Genomic DNA, 22,228 nt, shown 5'->3' with positions numbered 1-22,228 from the left:
TACAGTAGCAGATTCAACAAACAGAGCAATATGCCAGCCTCAATTTAAAGCATATACTAAAGAACTTAACTATTGAAATACATAAAACAGAAAAACCCATACACCCCAAACTACAAGATATCATTCAGGATGAAATTCACATGGAAAAGAATAAAATAAATGGAGACACAAGCACTACCACACACTAAGGCCTGGGCTCAAGAACCATGCCTTATCCACACCTTATTACCATTTGTCTGTGACCATATACCATTAGTTTTATATTATGAAAATATGCAGGAATGCAAGTATTCAGTCAGACAGGAGTACCCTGAAAATATTAAGCAGTCAGATTTTTAACTACTAAGATTTGGAAGACTAAGAACTACCTGTAGTATGGATATTAGCCTTTAAGCAGTGAAAATAAAGAACTCTATTTCTCTGAAGGAGAGACAGCCCGAAGATGGCTCTTCTCAGCTAAGAGAATGGACTTCAGTATGATTTGGAAGTAACAATATGACACATTGGTGATGTTCCATAAAAAACCCAGTGAATTAATTTGATGGTGCCAGAGAAACAAAGCACTGGAAAAACTTCTTGGGAGAACTGGAAGCTAAGCCAGAACACATGCATTACTGAGACCTATATTTCAGAAAATGACCTTTCCAAGGTATAAATCCTAATCAGTTTAAGCGAGGACATGTTTACTTCATGTGGAACATCTGAATTGAAAGATAATACAGGAATACCTCTCTGGTAGACAGAAATACTGTTTTAACAGCCCATGATAACCTCCAGATCAGTGGTCTCTCAACTTTTTTCACAGCACATCCCATCAGTTTTTTGAACACAAACCCCCAATGAGTATAAGTTATATATTATAAAAACATACACAAATAGAAATTTTGTAAGGATGAGATAAATATAAAAAATTTTTAAATATTTTTCTTAATGGTACAAAAACTTATCTCAAAATATTAAAAATGAATTAAAAATACTTTTAGTGAGAGCTATGTGACTGAACATGCTTCATGACTTTTGAAAACATTGGTTTAACGTTTCATGATGTAGTGATTCAAAGGTCTGGTTCTAAGCTCAGTTTATTTCAATACCAGGTTTTAATGGTGTAATAGCTAAAAAAAGATACCTCAAAGATACATAGATCCAAATGAAAGAAGAGCAGCATTGGCTGTGCTTAACAAATCATAATACTCATTCTTCAATCCTATCCACCATTTATGCAAAGGTTTTGTTGGCATTCAGTTAGGAACTTTCATCCTCTCTGATGTCAATTAGCTCTTCTTGCTAACTAATCTGAACATGTTGCATTTTTAACCAATGGGTTCAAAACCTACTGACACTGTTTGGAAGAGTTTTTAACAGGTTACCAAATTCCATTTCCAAGTTTAAGTGTACTGATGGAATGACAGAAATATCTCCAAACAGCCATTTTCAAAGTGCTCTCCCCACATAGCATGAGTTCCTTTTGTAAAGCAGTTAGTTTGTTAATTGGGATTAAGTGTTTTTTTGAAAATAACTGCTAGGTAGCATACTACTGACAGCCACTTGTCATCACAGATAATGTCCACATATTTGGAACTTCTATCTTTTTGCAAAAGAAAAATGCATAACTCATCTTTAACAACTCTTTTAAGCACTTTGCTGCAAGATAGCCAGCTAACTTCTGCAAGGTACGAAAGTTTCATGGTCATTCCCCACCTTATTACTAAGTATTGTAACCATCGCACTAACTAAAGCTCTTGGTTTTATAAAATTAATCACACTGATGACATCCTGTAGCATGCACTTCTGGCTCCAAATCCTCTGCTGCAATAGCTTGCTGAGTGATGCAGTGGATGGATTTCATGTGCGGTGCTCTCTGTAACCTTATCCCAGAATCCTTTTTTCATTCCAGTCAAACCAGCCTCTCCATCAGTGGAGACTTACACAGTTTTTCCATAACACATTGTTTTCATTGAAGTCCTTTATTGTTGAGATTGTGCCTTTTTCCAGTACATCCTTCTTTCCTTCAGTGACTCACAAAAAACTACATCTTCACATATCTCATGACTGAAACAGAATCTAGCAAATACCATAAGCTGAGACATATTAGAAACATCTGTACTTTCATCCAACCATATAGCAAACTTCCCACACTGCATAGTTTGTTTTAATACTTGTTTCTTCAAACCTTCAGCAATATCTTCTACACACCTTCCAACAGTATTTTCTGACAAAGGAATGCATTTCAGTTTGTCCCCATCTTGTTTTCTGTATATTATTCCAGCCATATTTACCACGACAGGAAGAACAAGTGTTTCCCCAATGGTATGTGGCTTTTTGCCTTCTGCTATGAAGAAGCGTCAAAACTGGCTTCTAAAAATTTAACATAAGGTTTAGTGCAGTTCTGTAAAGTACCAAACTGCATATCACAAGACTTAAAATGTTTAAAACACATTAAAAAAAACTCCCGTAAAACGTAAACTTAAAACATAAAGAGAAAAAGAGGTAGAGACTTGTCTTGCTCTGGATAATTTTTTAAATGTCTTGCTAATCATGATGGCTTCACACTACTATTATCTATTATCTTAAAACACAACATACACTTAGGGTGAGGCTCATCATTAAAAATAGTGGATGTAAACACGTATTTCAAATACTGTTCTTGATAATTTTGAATCTTCAACTGACTTGTCAGATCTGATTACATAGTCATTGTTTTTACCCTGTAGTGTGGCTGACATTTCATACTTAGGAGTAGGAGAAATGTCAGCTCCACCATTTTCTTGTTGTCTGCCTGTGCTCACATTATTAGCATTACCTTGTGAGGGTTATTTTAGTTGAAACTAGATTAATTAATCCTTAAATCCACTTAACCAGGCACACGTAAACTGCAGTACATCACAATACACTGAAAGCAAGCAAATGAGTGAGGGCGTCACTCTCAACCCCTGCAACTTTGTGGAACACCCACTCTTCCCTCTGGACACCTTGTCCACCATATGTGACACATGACCATATGATATATGGGCCAAGTGATGACACCAGTGTCAATCCACATATTAAATCAAGTAAAGCCTAATTTCTTATTTTTAAAAAATATTCTTATTTTTTAAAAACATGTACCCCAGAGTGCATCTAGCCCTCTTTGAAGACCACTGCTCTTGACGATCTCTATATACTGCAAAATAATGCAACATGAAAGACAGAAGAATTTTGTACTGCAAATCAACAATCCATATTCATAGAATCATAGAATAGTTTGGGTTGGAAGGGACCTTTAAAGGGCATCTAGTCCAACGCCCCTGCAATGAGCAGGGACATCTTCAACTAGATCAGGTTGCTCAGAGCCCCGTCCAACCTGACCTTGAATGTTCCTTATATTCCTTATACATTTATGGGATTTTATTATGAGCAAGTTATTCATAGTTCAGATATTTTGGATCTTGTCAAAAACAGAGAAACACTAAAAAAGCCCAACAGAAAATTCATTTTCTTCAGCTCTTTGGTAGGTTTTCTTTATCCATTAAGTCATCAAGCAATTGTTTGCTTTAAGTTAGTTCAAAGAGAACATCTGTTTGTGCAATCAGTCAAATGAATTTAAATTACCTGTGGCAGTAAGTGGAAACACTCACTCATATGCAGAAACAGGATAACTCATGAAACCTGTGATGATTAAGGGCAGCCAAAAAAGCAGATTGGTTGAAACTTAACAACTTAGAATCAGGAATTAGAAAAAGGGTTGTACAGGTATGTATTTAACCAAGACTAGAAGAAAATGCTTATAGAACTGCAACTAAAAGAGATTTGTTGTTTTAATTTAAGTAAACCTCAAAAAGTCAATGCAACAGATCTCCAAACCAAGAAACAGTTAACAGGAAACATGTCTTAAAATCCTCCAACTCAAAACTCATGAGGTGTTCTTCTTTCCTACAATACTCTTCCTTTTATTAGCAGTCATGCAGTTCAAACAGCTAAGCACGTGCAATGTAATTACTCCCCATGCACTTCTGATGAGGTTACTTTTTAATAAGACTGCCATGAAACTGAGGGTTAGGAAAATGAAGTCAGTACAGTTGCCTCTATCTTTCTTGGTAATAAGAAGATAAAGAGTAAAATTTAAAAATAATTGATACTAGTCCCTGGTGTCTTAAAAGGACTAGAATCTTCTTTGACTACAGGCTACCTCCTTCCTCAATCTTTATTTTGAAATTCCATTCACCCACCAAACCACACTACTTGGCTAAGAGTAGTTAGGCTATTATTAAAAAAAACAAAACACAATTACAAATGTTAGCCAAACCAATTTAGTACTTTTTCATCTTTTTGCATTCAGTTCTAGAAGTTCTGCAGCAGACCATGGCTTTGGCAAGATGCAACAGGAAAATAATCGAGCACCCATCCAGTTGTATAATGGCATGGTAGCTGTTCTCATCCTATTTGGTCAAGAGTTCTGCCCATCATGAGTTACAGATGCACTACACTCCTGTTAAATCATAAGCAGACATGTACATTCCAAAAGGAAGCAAAAAAAAAAAAGTAGTAAAGGCACTCAGTGTCAAGTATCCCCATTTCACTACTACTCACAACAACCAGAAGGCTCTAACTTAAGGTTGCAGAGAACTGCCACACTTTACAGCAGAAAGAAATATGCAAACCCATCTCACATCATGCCGATATTCTGGAGCCTATAGGAAGGGTAAATAAAAGGTAAGTTTATCTCATACAACTATTTGTGGAAGAATAATGATAAACTGCTTTACATCTGAAGATAACTTAGAACAGCGAGATCTGGCAACATCAACCTTTCCTGCAGGAACAGTGTAAGAAACAGACTTTCACAACAAATCATTTTTACATGATTTTATAAACACCACATTCCACAAAAATAAAAGTTTACACTATTTTTCCCATATATGAACACCTTCCCCTTTTTCTTTTTCTGGACATGACTGACTTTAGATCTACTGGGCATTTTTCCCCACCACAATGGGGAAACAACTTATTTGATATGTTTTTATTTAATGCCCATTATCTTTGAAAAATGGTGCTCTGAAGTATCAGTCAAGTGGAAAAAACACAAAACCAAATTCAAGTCACCTTTATTTCATGTTTGGTCATTGTATTTTACATCAACAAGATATTAACAACCAGTTTAGTAGAATGCTCCTTAAAATATAGACAACTTTTACCCTCTAATTCTTGAATAGGGTATGTTAGACCATTAATAGAAACAACCCTATAATCAGTGACAATCATGCAGTTGCCAGAGACAACCACCATAAACAGAGAAAATAAATTATTGGAATTCTTAGCAGCTACCTTGCATAAAATACAAAAATCCTAGAAGAGTTAAAACCAGTCTTCTGATATTACAATTGCATTGCTTCTCAGAAACACATTCATTCAAGAGATAAATCACAATTCAGAAGACACAAATGCCTATGTCATTCTGGAAGCTGACAGGGTTAAAAACATCAAAAAGTGATCTTGCCAAGAATTTAAAATTGAGAATTTTCAGGAGGTACAGCATTAGGTCTATGAAAGTCTGAAATTAAAACAAACTGCATTCAGCATAGAAGTATAGAATAGTAAAACACTGAAGTTCTAAAAAGCCTTCACTTCTACAAAGCGAATTCAAGTGCTACTGCAATCAACCTTGATGTTTTGAGACTCATTTCTCCAAACTCCCTGCTTTATAAGACAGGGTTATGTACCCTGGTATTTAGAAACAAAAAGTAACTCCACAATATGGAGCTTGTTTATACAAGTTTCCTCAATGCCCCTTGTTTGTACCACAATGAACAATAAACCCAAGAATGCCTAAGTAGTATTTCAGTACAATACCTTCATCATCAATCCACTTGAGGGTAATTGGCTGTTCCTGTTGTAAATTACACATCTCATGCACTTCATCACAAAGTTCATCATAGCTCATTGATGCCTCCAAGTTTGTTATCAGGATGTCCCTGCATAAGATGAACATAAGCTTTTATCAGAAAATATCCACACTAGCCTGCATAGTCCAACAATTCCACCTAGGGACTCTAATCTGCAAAATCATACTTCCAGAATGAGCATTCCTCATATAAAATGCTCCCACTAATGTAAACTAGTTGCCAGAAGTCAACAGGATTACATCTCACAGTGTTTAACTTATTTTTAAAAATACTTTAGTATGGAGGAATTAAGTGTGTTAATGATCTATCTTTAATGCATGTTTACTTGGGTGAGTCAAGTTCCCTTATTACAACTATCAGCATTTGAAGTGTTATAAAAACACATAAGATTTTGTAAGAATTCAATTTTATCCAGGTACTTCTTCTATTGGAGGATAAATAAAATCTCAATTATTGTAAAATCCTTTTAAAATGTAGGTTTTTCCTCGCATCCACTACATTGTTAGAGAGAAAGCTTTGATTAGGTGAATTATCAAAAGATATCGTTACAAGAAAATTCAGCTAAAACCTTGCTCAAATTCTGTGTCTTGTGCACTACCTTTATACTGTTTGGAGAACATGAACCCAATACCGAACTCTGCTACCGTAAACCATACAGCATGCTCAGGCATTCGTGAGAGTAACTCTTGATATAGTGAAAGCCCACATAGTACTGTCAAGCAGGACAATGATTTAAAAAAAAAAAAAGGTTATGCAAAACAAAATACAACATGTGGCAATATAAACCAGACCTTCTCCTGTTTTCTACATATTTTTTAAATGACAGACTCAAGGAAACCAACTGATTAAACAAGTGCAGGAAGAAAGAGGAGATGTACTTAAGTCATCTCAGTGCTTTCAAAACCTTCTAGGCGATAATTAGGAAACAGTTTTGTAGTTAGTGGCTACTGGCGTATGTAATTCTTTCCCCTCTTGGTTTAATACAGCAAATATATCAGAATTTTCCCAACATGACTGAGACAGTTGTCCTATTTTCATACTGTGTGACAAGTCATTTTAGAAAACAAGTTATATTACATATTTTGCCTACTTATGTCTTTCAACCAGAAGCTGAAAAGTACTACACTGAACTAAGAACCTTAAATTCTACGACTTGCATTTTAAATTATATGCACTAATAACTTTGCATTTTGCCTTTGCTGAGAAAAATTACAGTAAGCAAAGCTCTAAATCATTTTGAAGAACTGTACTAAGTTTCAAATTCAGATTAAAAGCACTGCTACCTTTTCAAGCGTACCTTTAATCTACAACTTGTAAAGTTCTCAAAGAGCAGCAACTTAATAATTCTTCATAATAAAATTGAAAGAGAAATACGTACACTAACTGCCAACCCACAAATCCTATTAATGTACAATACTGAGAGCTGTCAGGTGAGGTTGAATTTAAGAACACCTCCCTGTCAAAAAACTCATATTTTATGCACTTACAAAAGTAAGAGACCAAACTAGTTCTCAAAGTAGTGTTTGAGGTCTGGTACAATGCCTTGCACCAAGACAAGGTCACTAACAAATGCCACTTATTACTTAATGCACTGCCACTGCAAGCTACTCATGAAATCAAGTAGCTATAGATCTGCAGTAACTCTGGACAATCACGCTTTCACAAGTATCTAAATAATATTCAAAAACTGAAGCTATGCAGTAAGACAATACTCTACGTGCACACTACAAACTCCAAGTAAAGCTGACAAATACTAATCAGCCTTAAATTGTTATAATTATTGTAACAGATGGCACTGCCATTCTACAGGTAAATTAATAAACTTCATATTGGACAAAAAACAGCTGAAGTATGCTAAATAGCACCTATTGCAGGTGCACACATTAATGATATTTATTCAAATTATCATCTCAATGATGTCCATGTTCCTTTGAGATTTACTGTGTTTAATCTTCATGTCTGTATAGCCACATTAGGCAATCAGGGCACAGATAAATGAAAATCATCCATTGGTTAACACTAAAGAATCCCACAGGACACTTTTGTCAGGTATCTGAAACTGGACACTACAAAGTAATACGAAGAACTAATGACCAGTAAGTTATGTATAAGCAAGAGAATAATGCACATTGATAGACTGTGTCACCATTTAGAACCAAGGTAACATACAGCAAACGATACTGCGTCACTGCTCTATTTAAATGAAGTGATTTCAAGTAACCAGGTATAAACCAGATAAAGTAACTGAAATAATGAAATGAGAATTACACAAGTTTACTTTATTTTGCAATCTACTTATGCAGTTATTTATACTGTGCTATGTTAGGAACTCTGTCACACCCAGAAACATGAATACCTAAGATACTAGGACTCCACAGAGATAGACTTAACATTCACGTGTTTTAGAACTTCCTCATGCTTAGATTTTTAACTGGGATTTCAAAATGATATATTGTTCTATTACTTTAACTTTTTAGCAGCTATCTGAATGAGCTTGTCCTTAATTCCAAAGTTGTCCCAGCATCAGTAATTTCCTACAGTTTGTCAAAGTTGTTCAAAAGGTGTGTCACACTTTAATGGAGATAATCAGTTACACAGTCTATAATGCCAAAAATCATCAGCTGTTACTCACAGAATTTGATCAGTAGAACAAAACCAAAATTCATGAAGTTTGGAACTCCCGTTTTGTAAATTGACATTTTATAGACTTCATAGCTAATGGAAATTACTGAACATAGTGTTGCAGGAGAAACTACAGTAGTAGTTTATTGTAAAACATCATAATAATTCCACATGAATTCTAATAGTGACACAAGTTATCACCTCCTCCATTTCTGTGCAGACCAGTTCTACAGACACACTCCTTTCACTTTATATCAACAGTATCTTCCAGCAAGCCATCCCAAAGTGTTTACACTAAGCTCTATTTGTGTTTTAGTGCCTTCCCTTACAGAGCTAAGGCAGCTCTCCTATTGCTGTTTCACAGAAGCAGACGTATCCATGCATGTCAGAAGTGCATCACACAAGTATTTGTAGTTCAGATGTTCTTTTCAACTTAAGCCTATATATGACATGATTCAGAGGTGTAGGATAAAACCATTGAGCAGAAAATAATTATTAGTAATGGCAAATATATGGCACAAATCTTTCACCCAGAGTTCATAAAGCAGTTTACATGCATCTATTAAATAACCAAAACAAAACCATGGTGCAGATTAATGATAACAAAACCCAATTGATCTGCATTAACTATTACTAACACATTTCAGAAATTACTGAGCAGTATGCAGTCCCATTTACTTTCATACATGATTCCTTGTAAAGTAAATTTCACTTCAAGTAAAGTAGCAAATGTCTACATTTTGTTAAGACATAAGTTTTGTCATGAATTCTCACCACTAAAAGCTTATCTATGTTTTTATTAAGCAAGTTTTCATATGAAAATTTAACCTGTAGATAAATGAACTGTAAACTAACAGATTCTACTAGACCTTCAATTTACAGGTGGCAAAATGAAGACAAAAATCAAATGACTAGGCATAAGGAAAGAATTAAAGTCAGTAGCACAGCTAGAAAGTGAAGCCAGCTAAAGTAAAAACAGATACATTTTCATACCAATTTGAGAAAACTGGCATTTACCAAATTAATACAATTGCTCTAGAATTCAAAACTCAGGACGTCAAACTACTCAGCATTGACCTGGTAGATAAGTTTAACAAGAAAGCATTTTTTCAATAAAGTTTCAAGCTGCATTAGTCACATTACTGGAAGGGGAGCAGGGGAAATAAGTAATCAAAAATTAAAGGGCAAACTATACAAGAGCTTACTTTTAGTACTTACAACAAGAAAACAAAGATTGTGGGTTTGATTTATTTTTTTAATCACTTAAAACTGAGTTTTCAATCAGTTTGCATAGGTTCATCTAAATTTACTGATAACTTGTGATCTAAGCAAAATGCCCTCATTTCTCGTATTTACCTAAATAATTCCAATAATAATTTCTTCTAAAATTTCTATAAGACAAAAAAAAGGACAAAACCAATGGCACCAACTTGTTATTTCAAGACTTACATATCTATCCACAAAGAAACACCTCCTCTAATTTTCCAAAACAGAAAGTGCTGTAACTTAAAATAGTATCTCAAAATCCCCACTAGAAAAGGACTCGTATTAAACATTACATGTTTTGTCCCAAGGAGCACACAGTCCCAAATTGACATCTGTAAGTGGAAACCTGTACTTCACAGCCTCCTGCTAATTTCAGCAGTAACTTGTAGAGTTCACTAGGTAAGATTCATCATATCTTTATTATAAAGTAGATACAATAAAATATAAGAACTGTGCCTGGATGCAAGAGATGGATCTATACCTGTCTGTGACCATGAACACTTGTAACAAAACAGAAATCAATAACCCATCAACCCAGAATAATTGTATGCTGGTTTTGCACATTTTCCCCCCTTTCGAAAGAAGAATAAACTTAACTCTTTTCCACAATCAGCATGCTGCAGGAGTCTGGATGGTGTTTTAATAGTCCAGAAGTTTACCTACCTGATCTGACATTAATTACAAATCCACCAACACCCTGGTAACTCTACCACTAGGTCAGACTATGAACTCATGCTCAATATGCTTCAAAATTAGACAGGACATGATATAGAGGAGAGAACATGCTGACTTACCCACTATAGTGTGTTTTCACTCTGATGAAGTCTTTGTTCAAATCAATTTTTGAGCCCATTCTGCTAGGCATGATCTGTATTTAGCAGTCTAAATGAAGTTATAAATATACAGAAATAAGTTCATTCAAGACAGATAACTCATTTAATTCTGAAGTGAACAGCTTCACATGTGAAATATGCGTTTCTCCTCCAGACGATTTTCAATCCAGCTGCAAAGAAAGAAAATCAGAATACAGATGAATATACACACACTCTACTAAACAAATGAGTTGTGTCAAATTTTATGAACACAAATAGTTTTACATAGAACAGCGAGAAACCAAAAGGAAAATATACAAGACCATTGATCTGCATGGAAATTAAATGAGATGAGTTAAAAATACCCTGTACAGTTTAGTTCTACAGAAATATCCCAAGCATTTAAGGATGTTTTTTAATAAAACATCCAACAGTTCCCTCTTGGCCAAAATTACTGCAAAGAAATCTTTACTTATTCATCAACACAGCTTCTGGCTCTTTTCTTCCAAAGAGTGGAGTATTTTAATTCAAAATAGTTTTTATACACATGGAAGACTGCTATCAATTAATGTTCATTACAAATTTACCCAAGAAAAGCAGAAGAGGAACTCCAAGGGGCAATTTAAGTGACCTTTCAATTGGAGACTGACAAACGTCCTGTTTATTCAAAATTACCTCCACCGTCCCTTATATATATATATATTTATTTACATACACATTCAGACAGCTCCCTAACCCCACTGGCTGGGGAAAAAGGGCCACGGGTACCAGGGAGAGACTCCAGAATTCGGCCTCCCCACCCCTCCTCCGCTGTGGGGTCAGGAGGAAGATGGAGCCCCTTCCTGTCCGACCCAGGGACCCCCCTCCGCGGCCTGCCCTGCCGGAGACACGGGCTGCGCACAAGGCGGGTGGGGAGCGACCGCGAGGCGACACTGTCGCTCGGGACCAAGTCGCGCCGCCGCTGTCCTGCCTGGTACCGCGCTCCGTGCCAGGATGGCGGACGGGGGGGGCTCTCCCCAGGCTCCCCACCCAACACCTTCGGGACTGCCCCCTCCTCCTACCTGCTCCGACCGAGGGAGGTCCCACCCCAGAGAGCGGGGCCCCGCTTCCCTCCTGCTCCGCGAACCCGCCGAGCGCAGGGGACGCTCTCTGCCGGAGCCCCCGTCTCCGGTCGCGTCCCAGCGGTGCTCGGCTACACCTCCACGGCCTGAAGTTGCTCAAAGTCCCGAGAGGAAGTCTAGGATCGGACTTCGACTCCCCGCCGCCCTCCCTGCCGGCGGGTCCCTGGAGAAGGACGGCGGCAGAAGCCCCCGGGTCCCCCCTCAGCCGCCACCCCCCCCCCCTCACCGTCCCGCTCCCGCCAGCTCTCGGGGCAACGGCGCCACCGCGCCGAACATGGCGGACTAAGAAGGTTAGCGCCCACAGCCAATAGAGCACCTCCTACACTACCTGCCAGCCAATAGCAAGCTCCGACTCACCTGGAGCCAATCCCCAAAAGGATCCCACCCACTCACGACCAATCATAGGCCGGGAACCGTTACCTGGGGAGTAGGAGGGTCTCAGCCAATCAAAAGCGAGTGAGGACGAGGTAGGAGAACACCTGCAGCCAATGGGAGAAGCAAGCGGCAGGCGCGCCGCTCCCGCGAGGGTGGTGGGTGAGGTGACAGGTGCGGAGGGCAGAGCCAGGCGGCCGCCCTCCGCCTGGCCCTCCGGGGCTGCTGCCGGCCGCGCTCCGAGGCCCCGCCGGAGACTTTCGGTGCCTTGCTGTGCCCGTGCAGGCACGTACCGAGACGCGGTAGCGTCGTGGCGGAAGGAGGCCCCAGGCCTGAGAGGAGAGGCGGCTGTGACCGTTATCGCGCTGTGGGGCCAGCGAGCTTGCGCCCCTACCCTCCTCGGAGCCCTCTGAGAGGTAGTGAGTGAGGCGTCCCGGCTGCCGCAGGCCTGCGGCTTCCCGATGTGGCCTCGCCGGGCTCGCCCTCGGCGGTGGCAGCGGCGGCCTCCCCCGGGCTCCCCTGCGAGCGGTGCCCCGCGCCGGGCGGGCGACAGGGTGCGCGGGGCCGCCTCAGGGCTGGGCCGGGGCGGTGCTGAGGGGAGGGGCGGGGCCCGGCAGCAGCGGCGACCTCCGCCTGCGGGGGGGCCCGGTGGAGGAGGGGGTCTGTCCCGCGGCCGTCCACAGCCGCAGCTCTCGCTCGCTCTCTCGCCAAAAAAAACACCCCCATCTTCAAACAAAAAAGAAGCCCACTCCCCAAAACAAATACCCTGCCAGCACAGCCCCCCGGCCCAATGGCCTGGCTGCCTCACCCGAAGCTGTCAGAATTGCTTCCCGGGAAAACTCACTTCCACAGGAGCATAATCTCCCATGAGTATAAATATAGCATCCAACCTTGAGAGGTTTCATTCAAAACTGTTAAAGCAGGAAAACCGCGGCCAAGATAATAAAAAGGAAATAAAATAACAAAGATAAACAACATTAGACTTCTGAGTGGCCAGACCAGAGGGGAGAGAGAAAAACGACGGGATACATTGCATTAGCTTTATTGAATTAACCACAGTTTCACAAGAGCAAGTCTGTGAAATGGTTAATGGCCTTAGCTTTATAAAGTTGGTTTTTGTTTTGTTTTTTTTTCTAATGATACTTTGATCTTTTGATTTCAAACTGTGAATCAGCTGTGACTGAAGCAAAGCTGGCTCCTGTGTAAAGGAGATCAGGGCTTTGCCTGTTCTGCAGACGAAGGCGTGGGATAGTTGACTCACAGAGTCCCCTAGTGGAAATGCTGCTTGTACCGGCCAAACAGCTGTTCTTGGGTATCTTCAAACGATTTTCCAAGCAAATAAGCTCCCCAAGCAAAAGGTTTGCTTTGGGGCTTTTGTTGACCTACTTATATCCACCGTTGGGCAACAGTAGCCCGCCAAATTTGAAAAATAAACCAAACCAAGGTGTCACAACTATTAGATTTTTTTGACTACCTGGAGTTGAACAATCATAATCTGTATTTTGAAAATGGAAAAAAAAAAATTGATCCTTAGTCTCCTGCTATTACCTTGTGTACACCTACATCAAGTTCTTTTTAGGCACCATTGAACACTTTCACAATATCTTTACGGGGTTTTGTGGGTGTACATGTGTTGGTGAGTTTGCACCAGTGTAGCCCTGAGCCTTCTTTTGGTGTTTCTACAATCTTACAAAATACAAATAAATAATAGTTAACACTAGTTTAAGTAGCAGTAAAGTGGCAAAACTCATTCCCATCAGTGTGGATGTTTTCTCTGACACCAAGGAAATGCACCAAACAGTTTCATTTATCAGTCTTCAATCTGAATTATTCATGTATCCACTGTTAATTTTATCTTAGTGGGAACTGTCAATATGGTTTCAAAATGGGCCCTTAAATCTTCATGTGTTCCAAATTTCCTCTGCTTAAAATGGAGAACATTATGTAAGATATGTCTACAAACGGAATTCTTTCAGGGCAAGCTAGACTTTGATCTCCCTGTCATGTCAATTAGACAACTTCAGCTCCTTGAGTCATTAGATTGGGAGATAAAAGGTAGTGCAGTTCTTCAGAACTGTGATTTGAGGTTTTGTGTGTTTTATTGTCGGTATTTTTGCCTAGCACAACATACTGAGGACAAAAGATTAGGTACATTGTCAGCGCTTGACGAAAATCTCAACAATAATATTTTTACATCTTTCAGAGATATTTTGTAGTTGATCAATTAGTACTAATGCTGTTATTTTAGAAGTCTTATTTTGAGTTGGTTTGTATTTTATTATATTCCAAGACTATTTAAACACTTGAATTTCTTAATAGATGCTTCCCACTTCTGGGCAGATGGTATTTTTTGGAGAGGATGTCAGCTTTACTCTGTGCGTTAGCTAACAGGGTTGTAACTGGTTTGAAAATGCAATATGTTGTATGATCATTGTTTCTGGCATATTGTTTTTGAAACACAATCGACTTCTGTTGTCCTAGAGCTGTAAATCCTGAGTGTATTCCTGAGCTTTTTTTTTTGCTTTTTTTTTTCCCAGATGGCAGGGCATTGCACTTTTGTCCTCTACTAAACTGTCTTCAGCTTAATAGAAAGTTGTAATATTGCTGTCCACTTGTCCACTACACCTAGATTTGAAGACCTGACAGGCTCCTACAGGTAACTTAATTTTATTTTATTTCAGGTTTAAATGAGATACTTATTGCATCTAAAATTTTAGTTCTTTTTTTAATTATTATTATCTCAAGATCAGATCTTTTACTCTGAAGAGCAGACTATGAAGTGAACTGATCTGTTTGAGAAAGAAAAAGCTTAAAAAAAGTTTTTTTCAAGTATTTCAGTTCTGTTTTGAAAATAAGTCCTATCATATCCAGCAGAACAAAACAGGAGTTTCCCATTCTTGCATTCCTTTCTTTATATGATGAGCTTTGGCAAATCACAAATCTGTCACATGGCCTAAAAGATTTTTTTAAGAGGTGGGGTAATAGCAATTTCCTTACCAGTATTGGTAATTAAGTTCTCTAAGAAGGAAGGAAGAGTTCCCTCCTGCTGGAAATAGCCATGCGGACTTGCTTTTCTATTTTTAAAAGTCAGTGTGGCTTATTAGCAACCAGGATCAATAGCAGCCAATACTAACCCAGAGCTGCTGAAGTCTAGTGTAAGTTATCTTAAGGACGATATACTTAATTTGCAGAGAGTTCTTAGTGAAATGTGTCAGGATCTCAGGTTCTGTGTTAGCTTGTGTTATTCACCCATCACCTCATCTACAATGGAGCTACTCCTGTTTTACACAGATATGGCCATGGTGACCATCTGGCATCACACATGTAATACGACATTCAACCTCAGCGTCCAGTTGTGCCACTGATTTGCAGTGGCAGTGGAGAACACTGATTTGCTAAGGAATCTAATGTTGGTGTTTCAACTGCTGCAGCCCAGTAGTCTGATGTTACCTCGTCATTGAATTGTCTTTTTGACTAAATATTATGAATATCCAGAGTGTTGGTTTCCAAACTCAATGTCTCCTTCATTATTTCATTCTATTACTGTCTCTGACAGTAACTTTGAAGCCTGTATTTATTTATGCATGTATATCTGCACATTTCCAGCAGATGGCAAGATATTCCTAGGCAACTGTCTGGGAAACACAGTTTTATATACAATGCTTATAAGTGCTAGTTCTTTATTTTAATGCTACAGGGTGTTGAGAACTATTCTTTAAAAATTAGTTTAAAGGGAGAAAAATTATTTGGGATTAATGGTGTCATTAATCTAAAGTACTGCTTCAGGCATCAGATATTTGTATTAATGTCTATTAATCTCACTCCAGTGCAAGGTTTTTCTAGCTGTATTTTCCTTTCTAAAATTCTAAAAACCATTTGCTACTTAATGAGTTTGGAAACTCTTAGACTACACAGTACAACTGTTTTAGTGCCTCTAACAAGAATATAGTAAGCTTCTTTATCTCCTTTTTTAGTTGGTGTCTTGAAAAAAAACAGGCTGTGGTTGCATAGGAAAACTGTGTTCTAAGGATATACGTTCCTTGCTGTCTTGGGCCATTATTCAGAGAATAATTTGTCCTGCATGCTTAAAAAAATGAAGCACCTAAATACCTCACTGAATCCACAGAATAAAACCAAAATAATTTATTCCAGGCTTCACATGAAGAAAGTAGTGTCTTTTAACCTTTTCAGTTAAAGGAATAATATTCCAAAATCTCTCAGAGCATTTTCTCTACACACAACACTCAAAAGAAAAAACTAATTGTGAAATATAATTTTATACACTACAGCCAGGAGGAAATGAGAATATTTCTGGGTTGAAAAGTTATCTAGCTTGGTGAATACTGTAAAAATAATATGGTATCACCAGTGTAGTACTTGTAACTAGTATTTTGGCACAAATATCCACAAAAACAGGAGAAAAAACTAACAATGTACAATTTTTTTCTGTTTGTTTTTAGGTCAGAGGGAAACATTTTCTCTTCAAGCTGGACTTCAGCATAACCAAGAGACAGCAACAAATTTTATCTTGTCATCTTTACTCATCCTGCTTAAAATCTGTAAGTAATGCATGTTTTTGGAAGGTACCTGCTGCATCTGAAACTGATTGTGTGTATTGAATTTTATTATATTTTAACTCTTGTGTCTATTGTTTCCACTGTGCATTTGCCTTTTTCTGATCTACTGATAGATGCGTTTGTCTAATGGAAAAGCATTTTAACTTTTCCAAATAGCTCCAACCTCCCTTTGCAAATAATCTCAGCGGTTCTTTTTTCACATTTTGATGTACAGATCTGTTTGAGTGCTTGTGCTTTATATTAACCTATTGTTATTCTGCCAGCAACAGCTGCTGCGGAAAGAAAAAAAGGAGTATCCTAATGCTTACCCATTCATACCATGTGCTTCCACTTGTACAAGTTGATATTGTAAAGATAAGTACAGATCCAAAAAAAGTGAGTCTGTGAATCCAGGCTACAAACAATGGGAGAGAGATTTAAAGACGGTGCTGGGTGTTTTGGTTGCATAAAAGAAAGCTTAGCCAATTTATAGCCATTAAAAATAACGTTTTTGCTTAGTAGAATGCAGTAAGCCATGTTTTGTATTTCAGCATATGAAGTTCATGTAGTTGCATTAGTAAACAAATATGGTGGCTTGTTCTTGTGAACACTACTTTTGGTTAAAACAAGTTAAGTCATAAGTGGGGCAACAGTTTAAATATTTATGAAGCACTTATGCAACATCGGCATTGGGATATTTACTATATTAAAATGTTCATTTAATGGAGAAAGGGTTATAAAATCAGATGAAGAATGGTCTGAAACAAGATATCATATGAAAAATAATTGAGAATCATCACAGAAAAGAAGACTTATTGACAGGCAAGGTTTATTTTTTCCTGTAGCTCAGATCACAAAATTGTTTTTGACTGATACTCTTGAATCCCAAGGTTTGAGGAACCAAAGGATCTTGACTGAAAGGGATACTCACGCTCACTAAGGAACTGTTACAGCAGTAAAAGAGAATTTTTTCAAGGAAACTTAATGATACACATAAAAATCTGCTAGAACATCTCAAGTTATTTCAAAGTTAGTTTTGCCAAGGTATCATCAGATGATCAGTGTTTGACTAAAACAGGCGTGCTCATAGATTGCTCATTGTTTTCAGATTTTCATGTTGAAGTGCTTTGTCTTTACCTTTAAGATTTAATTGCACATTAGTTTAGAAAGTCTGTCAGATAACCATTACCATCGTGTATCCCAGATCCTAAAGGGAAAAAGCTCTGCTATTTAACCCAGTGAGGACTACGGAGTTTAATGTTTAAGGTGCTATTGCTTAGCGCTCATTCCAGGGGTAGGAGAATTGCAGCTTACTGAGAGAAACACTCCAGGTCTGCTGGTTAAGATGTGAGTGGGAGGCAAAGGCGCTATCGGACTGAAAGCATAACATGAATTATCAGTTGTAGTTAGAAGGCTCTTAGCTTGCTATCACTGCCAGTTGATCCGTCTCATCTCCAGAGCACTATGTCTGGCTTACAAAAGGCTTCCCTTTGAAAGAAATATATCTCTTTAGAAACAAAGATCAAAGGATAGATATTTGTTATGGTTCATTTTATTTCACAGGTGAGGAATTCAGCAGAGATTAAGACTCTGTCCTTGTAGTTTGGGAGCTATTGTGGCTGTATTGACATTTACATCTCCCCTTTCCACTGGTGTAAGGAATAGAGAGAAAAAGCTCTCTGTTTTAATTTTGATAGTTCAATGAACACATAAACTTGTGTAATTAATTAGCAAGTGGCTCAGCTAGGACCTTCATTGCTTAAATGACTAAAACTATTGGGAATGTTCCTACTACTGAAGATTGTTGAAGAATCATTGCACTACATGGACTCCTCACAGAATAGATTATGTACAAAGTTATTCTTACAAATTTAGACGGAAAGATAGAGTTGTAAGTTTCTAAACCTGATGACTGGGTGGCAGGACTTGCAGATTTTTCTACCTTTTGTTTGCTGAAATTACTTTTTATTTTTTTAATCGCTCTATCCACCAAGTACTTGTATGTTTCTGACAAGGATGACCAAAAAAAATCCTTCTCCTTTTCTCCCTCCTAAATACTTCAATTAAGACATCATTATGACAACTAGTTCTTAAAGACAATTGTTGAAAAAAAAGGGGCAATCGGTACTAGTTTTGCCTCAGTAGAAAGAGAAGACAGGTATCCTGTTATTACTTGAATTACTGACTTAAGATCTTCACCTATATTAGGACCTGTCGACTTTCCAAGGTTTTAAAGATTTAGTAGGGATTAGAGTGATAATTTGATACCATGAGCTAGACAACAGGTAAATGGAGAGAGACAGCTGCTATCTTCAAATATATGTGCAATGGGAGTAACCAGTTCTGTGTCGCTCTAGAATGAAAATGGCTCCCCATAGATATCTTCTTTAGCAGATCAAACCAGCAACACGTGCAGACATGCAGGCTGCTCTTCAGCCTACTTACTCTTTTTTTGCCAAGCAAGAGACAAGCTATTGTTTCTATTGAAATCAAATGGCAATGAAATCATTGAAGCCAGTGGGAACGAATTTGGGCCAAATGCCACTAAGTTTGGATGAAAATTATAAGGCAAAGCATTAATATATTTGAACATAAACTCAAGTAAAGCGTATATCCTACATAACATCAGAAATCACCATGGTAATTCTTTGCAGATTTTCTTGCTGTATTGAATATTAGTGTTTTTCTAGCCCATGTTAAAATAGACAAAATGAATAATGTTTCAAGACTATTTTAAGTCAACACCTCCCTTACTTGTCTCTCTTATATAAGATAGAACCACCCAGAAGCTAACTCACTGTTGTTGACACCACATTAGCGAGGAGGATAAAGAATTCTATGGGTAGCCCAAGCTACATATGTTTAAAAGCAAATAAAACCAAACCTCAATGCTTCTGTATTTATTTTCCCAGGATATTTAAACAACCTGTCTCTGTAGAAAGACAATTTTTTGCCTGCTTTCCTTTTATATGTGTTCACTAGCACACAGTACACTGTAAATCATAGGGGCTCCTTTCTTCTTGCTGCATAACCTGGTCCTAATCCTTTAGAAAGCAATGATCCCTCTTCTGAAAGACAACAGTGAAAGAAATTACGGAAGAAAGAAAATTGAGGCTTCTGCCATTGAAGACATGCGATTGTCCTTTCAGAGGATGGAAGGCAATGGTGAAAATTTTAAACAAAAAAGACTTAACCCTGAGGATCAAGTTTTCACCTTGGTTCCTCAAGAATCCTCTTTTTATTGCTTTCCCTGGACCAGACTTAATTGTGCTGTCCTAAATTCTCGTTATTGGTCCAGCCAGCATTCAGTTTGATTGAAAGACAGGCATTCTTAGTTCAAAATATTCCAAATCCAAGAAGTGCCTGATGGATCCTTCGGTAAGCATGCACAGAAACACTGTTGTAGGCAATCTGAAAAGAATCATAGCTGACATATTAAATGTTTCTTCTTTATAAAGTACAGGTTCAATTATAAAATCCTATATGCACTAAAGTTTATAAACAATATCTAGAATCCTCCTGTCTTTATATATACACCCATATGAGCTTGTATATATAAAAGTTGCACACACAATCTGGAAAGATGAGGGTAGGGTAATCTTAAATATATCTATAAAAACATGGTAAGTTTAAGGTGTACAGAATTAGATCCTTTGTGTTCGTCTAACTCTGAAATAAATGTAGCAATAAAGGAAGAACAGTCTGGATGGAATATTACACCAGATGTTTTACAGATTACTCTGTATTTCATCAGTCAATTGTTATTTAATCTTAAGGCTGTAGTAACTGTAATACTGGAATAGCTCAATGGCCTGTATATTATTTTGCTACTTCCAGCTATGCCTGTTCCACATACCTACCCCTTAAAGCTGGCCAATTTTTTATTACTATGTAAAGAAAAATGTCCTCCATACCCCATCTGGTAACCCAATCCATGAAAATGGAGAGTTTTGTGATATTTGTGCTAGCAAAGGTAATTCCCAGTGCTGCTCTTGTTCAGATTACTTACCCAATAAGCAACTGATGCAAACCTGTATTTTTTAGTAACTTATGTTAGCCAGGGACTACGTTAAAGGTGTTTGGGCCAAAATTGTGGTCTTCAGAAGAGTCTATTTAAGAGTGTGGAGAATTTGAGGAATGCCTTAAACTCTCTTTTTCTCTCTATTGCATCTGTGGGGTTACCAGCGTGTGGTGCAAGAGAATGAAATGGGGGACAAAAGAGTGTGTTTGTGTGGGAGTGTGCTGGTTAACTTCTGAAATGATCACAGGGTTGAGTTTCTTGCCTTTTATGTAATACCCATTGGAAGGTGCAAAGATTTGTAAGCCGAGACTTTTAGTCTCACTGTTTTTCATACCTGTGTGACGAGATTATATTAGTTTTGCCTAATATGTTCTAGTGCCAAAGAGAAAGAAAATTTCCTCTTTTTTCCAAAGCATGAAATACTTTTCAAGTGAAAAAAGGGAAAGATGACTGAGTATCAAGTGAAATAGAAGGATTGCAAGTGTTAAAGAAAGGGATACATTTCCAGAGATTGGGTTCCTTTCACAGCTGTTAAATTTCCAAAGCTACTCTGGTTTCAACTCTCTCTGACCAACTTGCTACAGTGTCTCCTCCTTACTTGCACAGCAGCGATATACAATTTATTTCTGCTACTCCTTTGCCAGTTGAGTTTTTAAAGCTGTTGGGATAAGTATTCTCTCTCAAACATATCTTTAAAATCCCAGTAAGCTAGGAACTGTAATATTAGTTGGGACCTTTTGTAATAAATAATTACATTATGTATTATTAGTTACATGGTAGGACCCTGATCCCACTGGCTCTTTAAGTGCCAGGCTTTCCACTGAAGTTGTTATGGATCTTGTGAACATGAACATTTGAGCTTGTGACTCTCAGGTCTTGAAGGACTGGTTTTCCTTACCTTTATTTCTTCTTACATCAAGCAGTTAAACAAACAAACAAACAAATAAACAAAAACCCCCACCCCCCCATCTATTTGCAATGAAGTAAACTGAGTCAACAAATTAAGGAATGTAACTGTAGAGTTAACTTTCTATTCAATAAAATACTGCATCCTGAGGCAAAGGAGGCATAGAAGGCAATATTTTGTTTATGAAAGTTCCCAAGGAGCACAAACTGTATGAGGAATCTTCTTACCTTAACCAGAAGATAATTGTTCTCTATTGGTTAATGTTTTATGGTTACTACAGGAATATAAAAACTGTTTAAAAGCAAACAGGAAATAAAGAATGCACAGTCAGTTTTATAATGCAAATACTTGTTTACATCCCCTGTCCCTTAATGCATCTGTAGGACACTATGAGAAATCCTCTTCTTGTCAGGTGAAATCTGGACTAGTTGCAGGCTAGTTATTGTTGAACAACTTAGTTACAAGGCCTGAAAAATTTGTCACCTATTTCAAATATTCTTTACGTTTCTGAGCACCTTTCTCCTTACTATCTTAAAGTATTCCAATTAAGCATTTAAACAGTTCTGAAAAGGTAAGTTAAAATATTTTTTGGTAAATCTCCTCATGGAAATTTCATAGGCTTTGTCTACACAAGGAAGGTCTACCATTAGTTTGGGTGCTCTTTTCTGTGTG

The 22,228-nt window shown here is 37.9% G+C and overlaps 1 protein-coding gene across 1 annotated transcript in view; it reads right to left on the bottom strand.

The window, feature by feature from the left end:
• The window catches only part of PRKCZ (protein kinase C zeta), a 70,846-nt gene extending 58,969 nt beyond the window's left edge, over positions 1 to 11,877 (bottom strand). Inside the window, exons 1-3 of the mRNA XM_075520222.1 lie at positions 11,641 to 11,877; positions 10,562 to 10,770; positions 5,827 to 5,948 (exon numbers count right to left, since the gene is read on the bottom strand). Coding sequence (XP_075376337.1) covers positions 5,827 to 5,948; positions 10,562 to 10,632 — 193 coding nt within the window. The 5' untranslated portion in view covers positions 10,633 to 10,770; positions 11,641 to 11,877. The remainder of the gene's footprint in view (positions 1 to 5,826; positions 5,949 to 10,561; positions 10,771 to 11,640) is intronic.
• Between the last annotated feature and the right edge of the window lie 10,351 nt (positions 11,878 to 22,228).

Source organism: Mycteria americana, chromosome 18, assembly GCF_035582795.1.
Source record: "Mycteria americana isolate JAX WOST 10 ecotype Jacksonville Zoo and Gardens chromosome 18, USCA_MyAme_1.0, whole genome shotgun sequence".
NCBI lineage: Eukaryota > Metazoa > Chordata > Aves > Ciconiiformes > Ciconiidae > Mycteria > Mycteria americana.
This window is presented reverse-complemented; position numbering and strand designations above follow the sequence as displayed.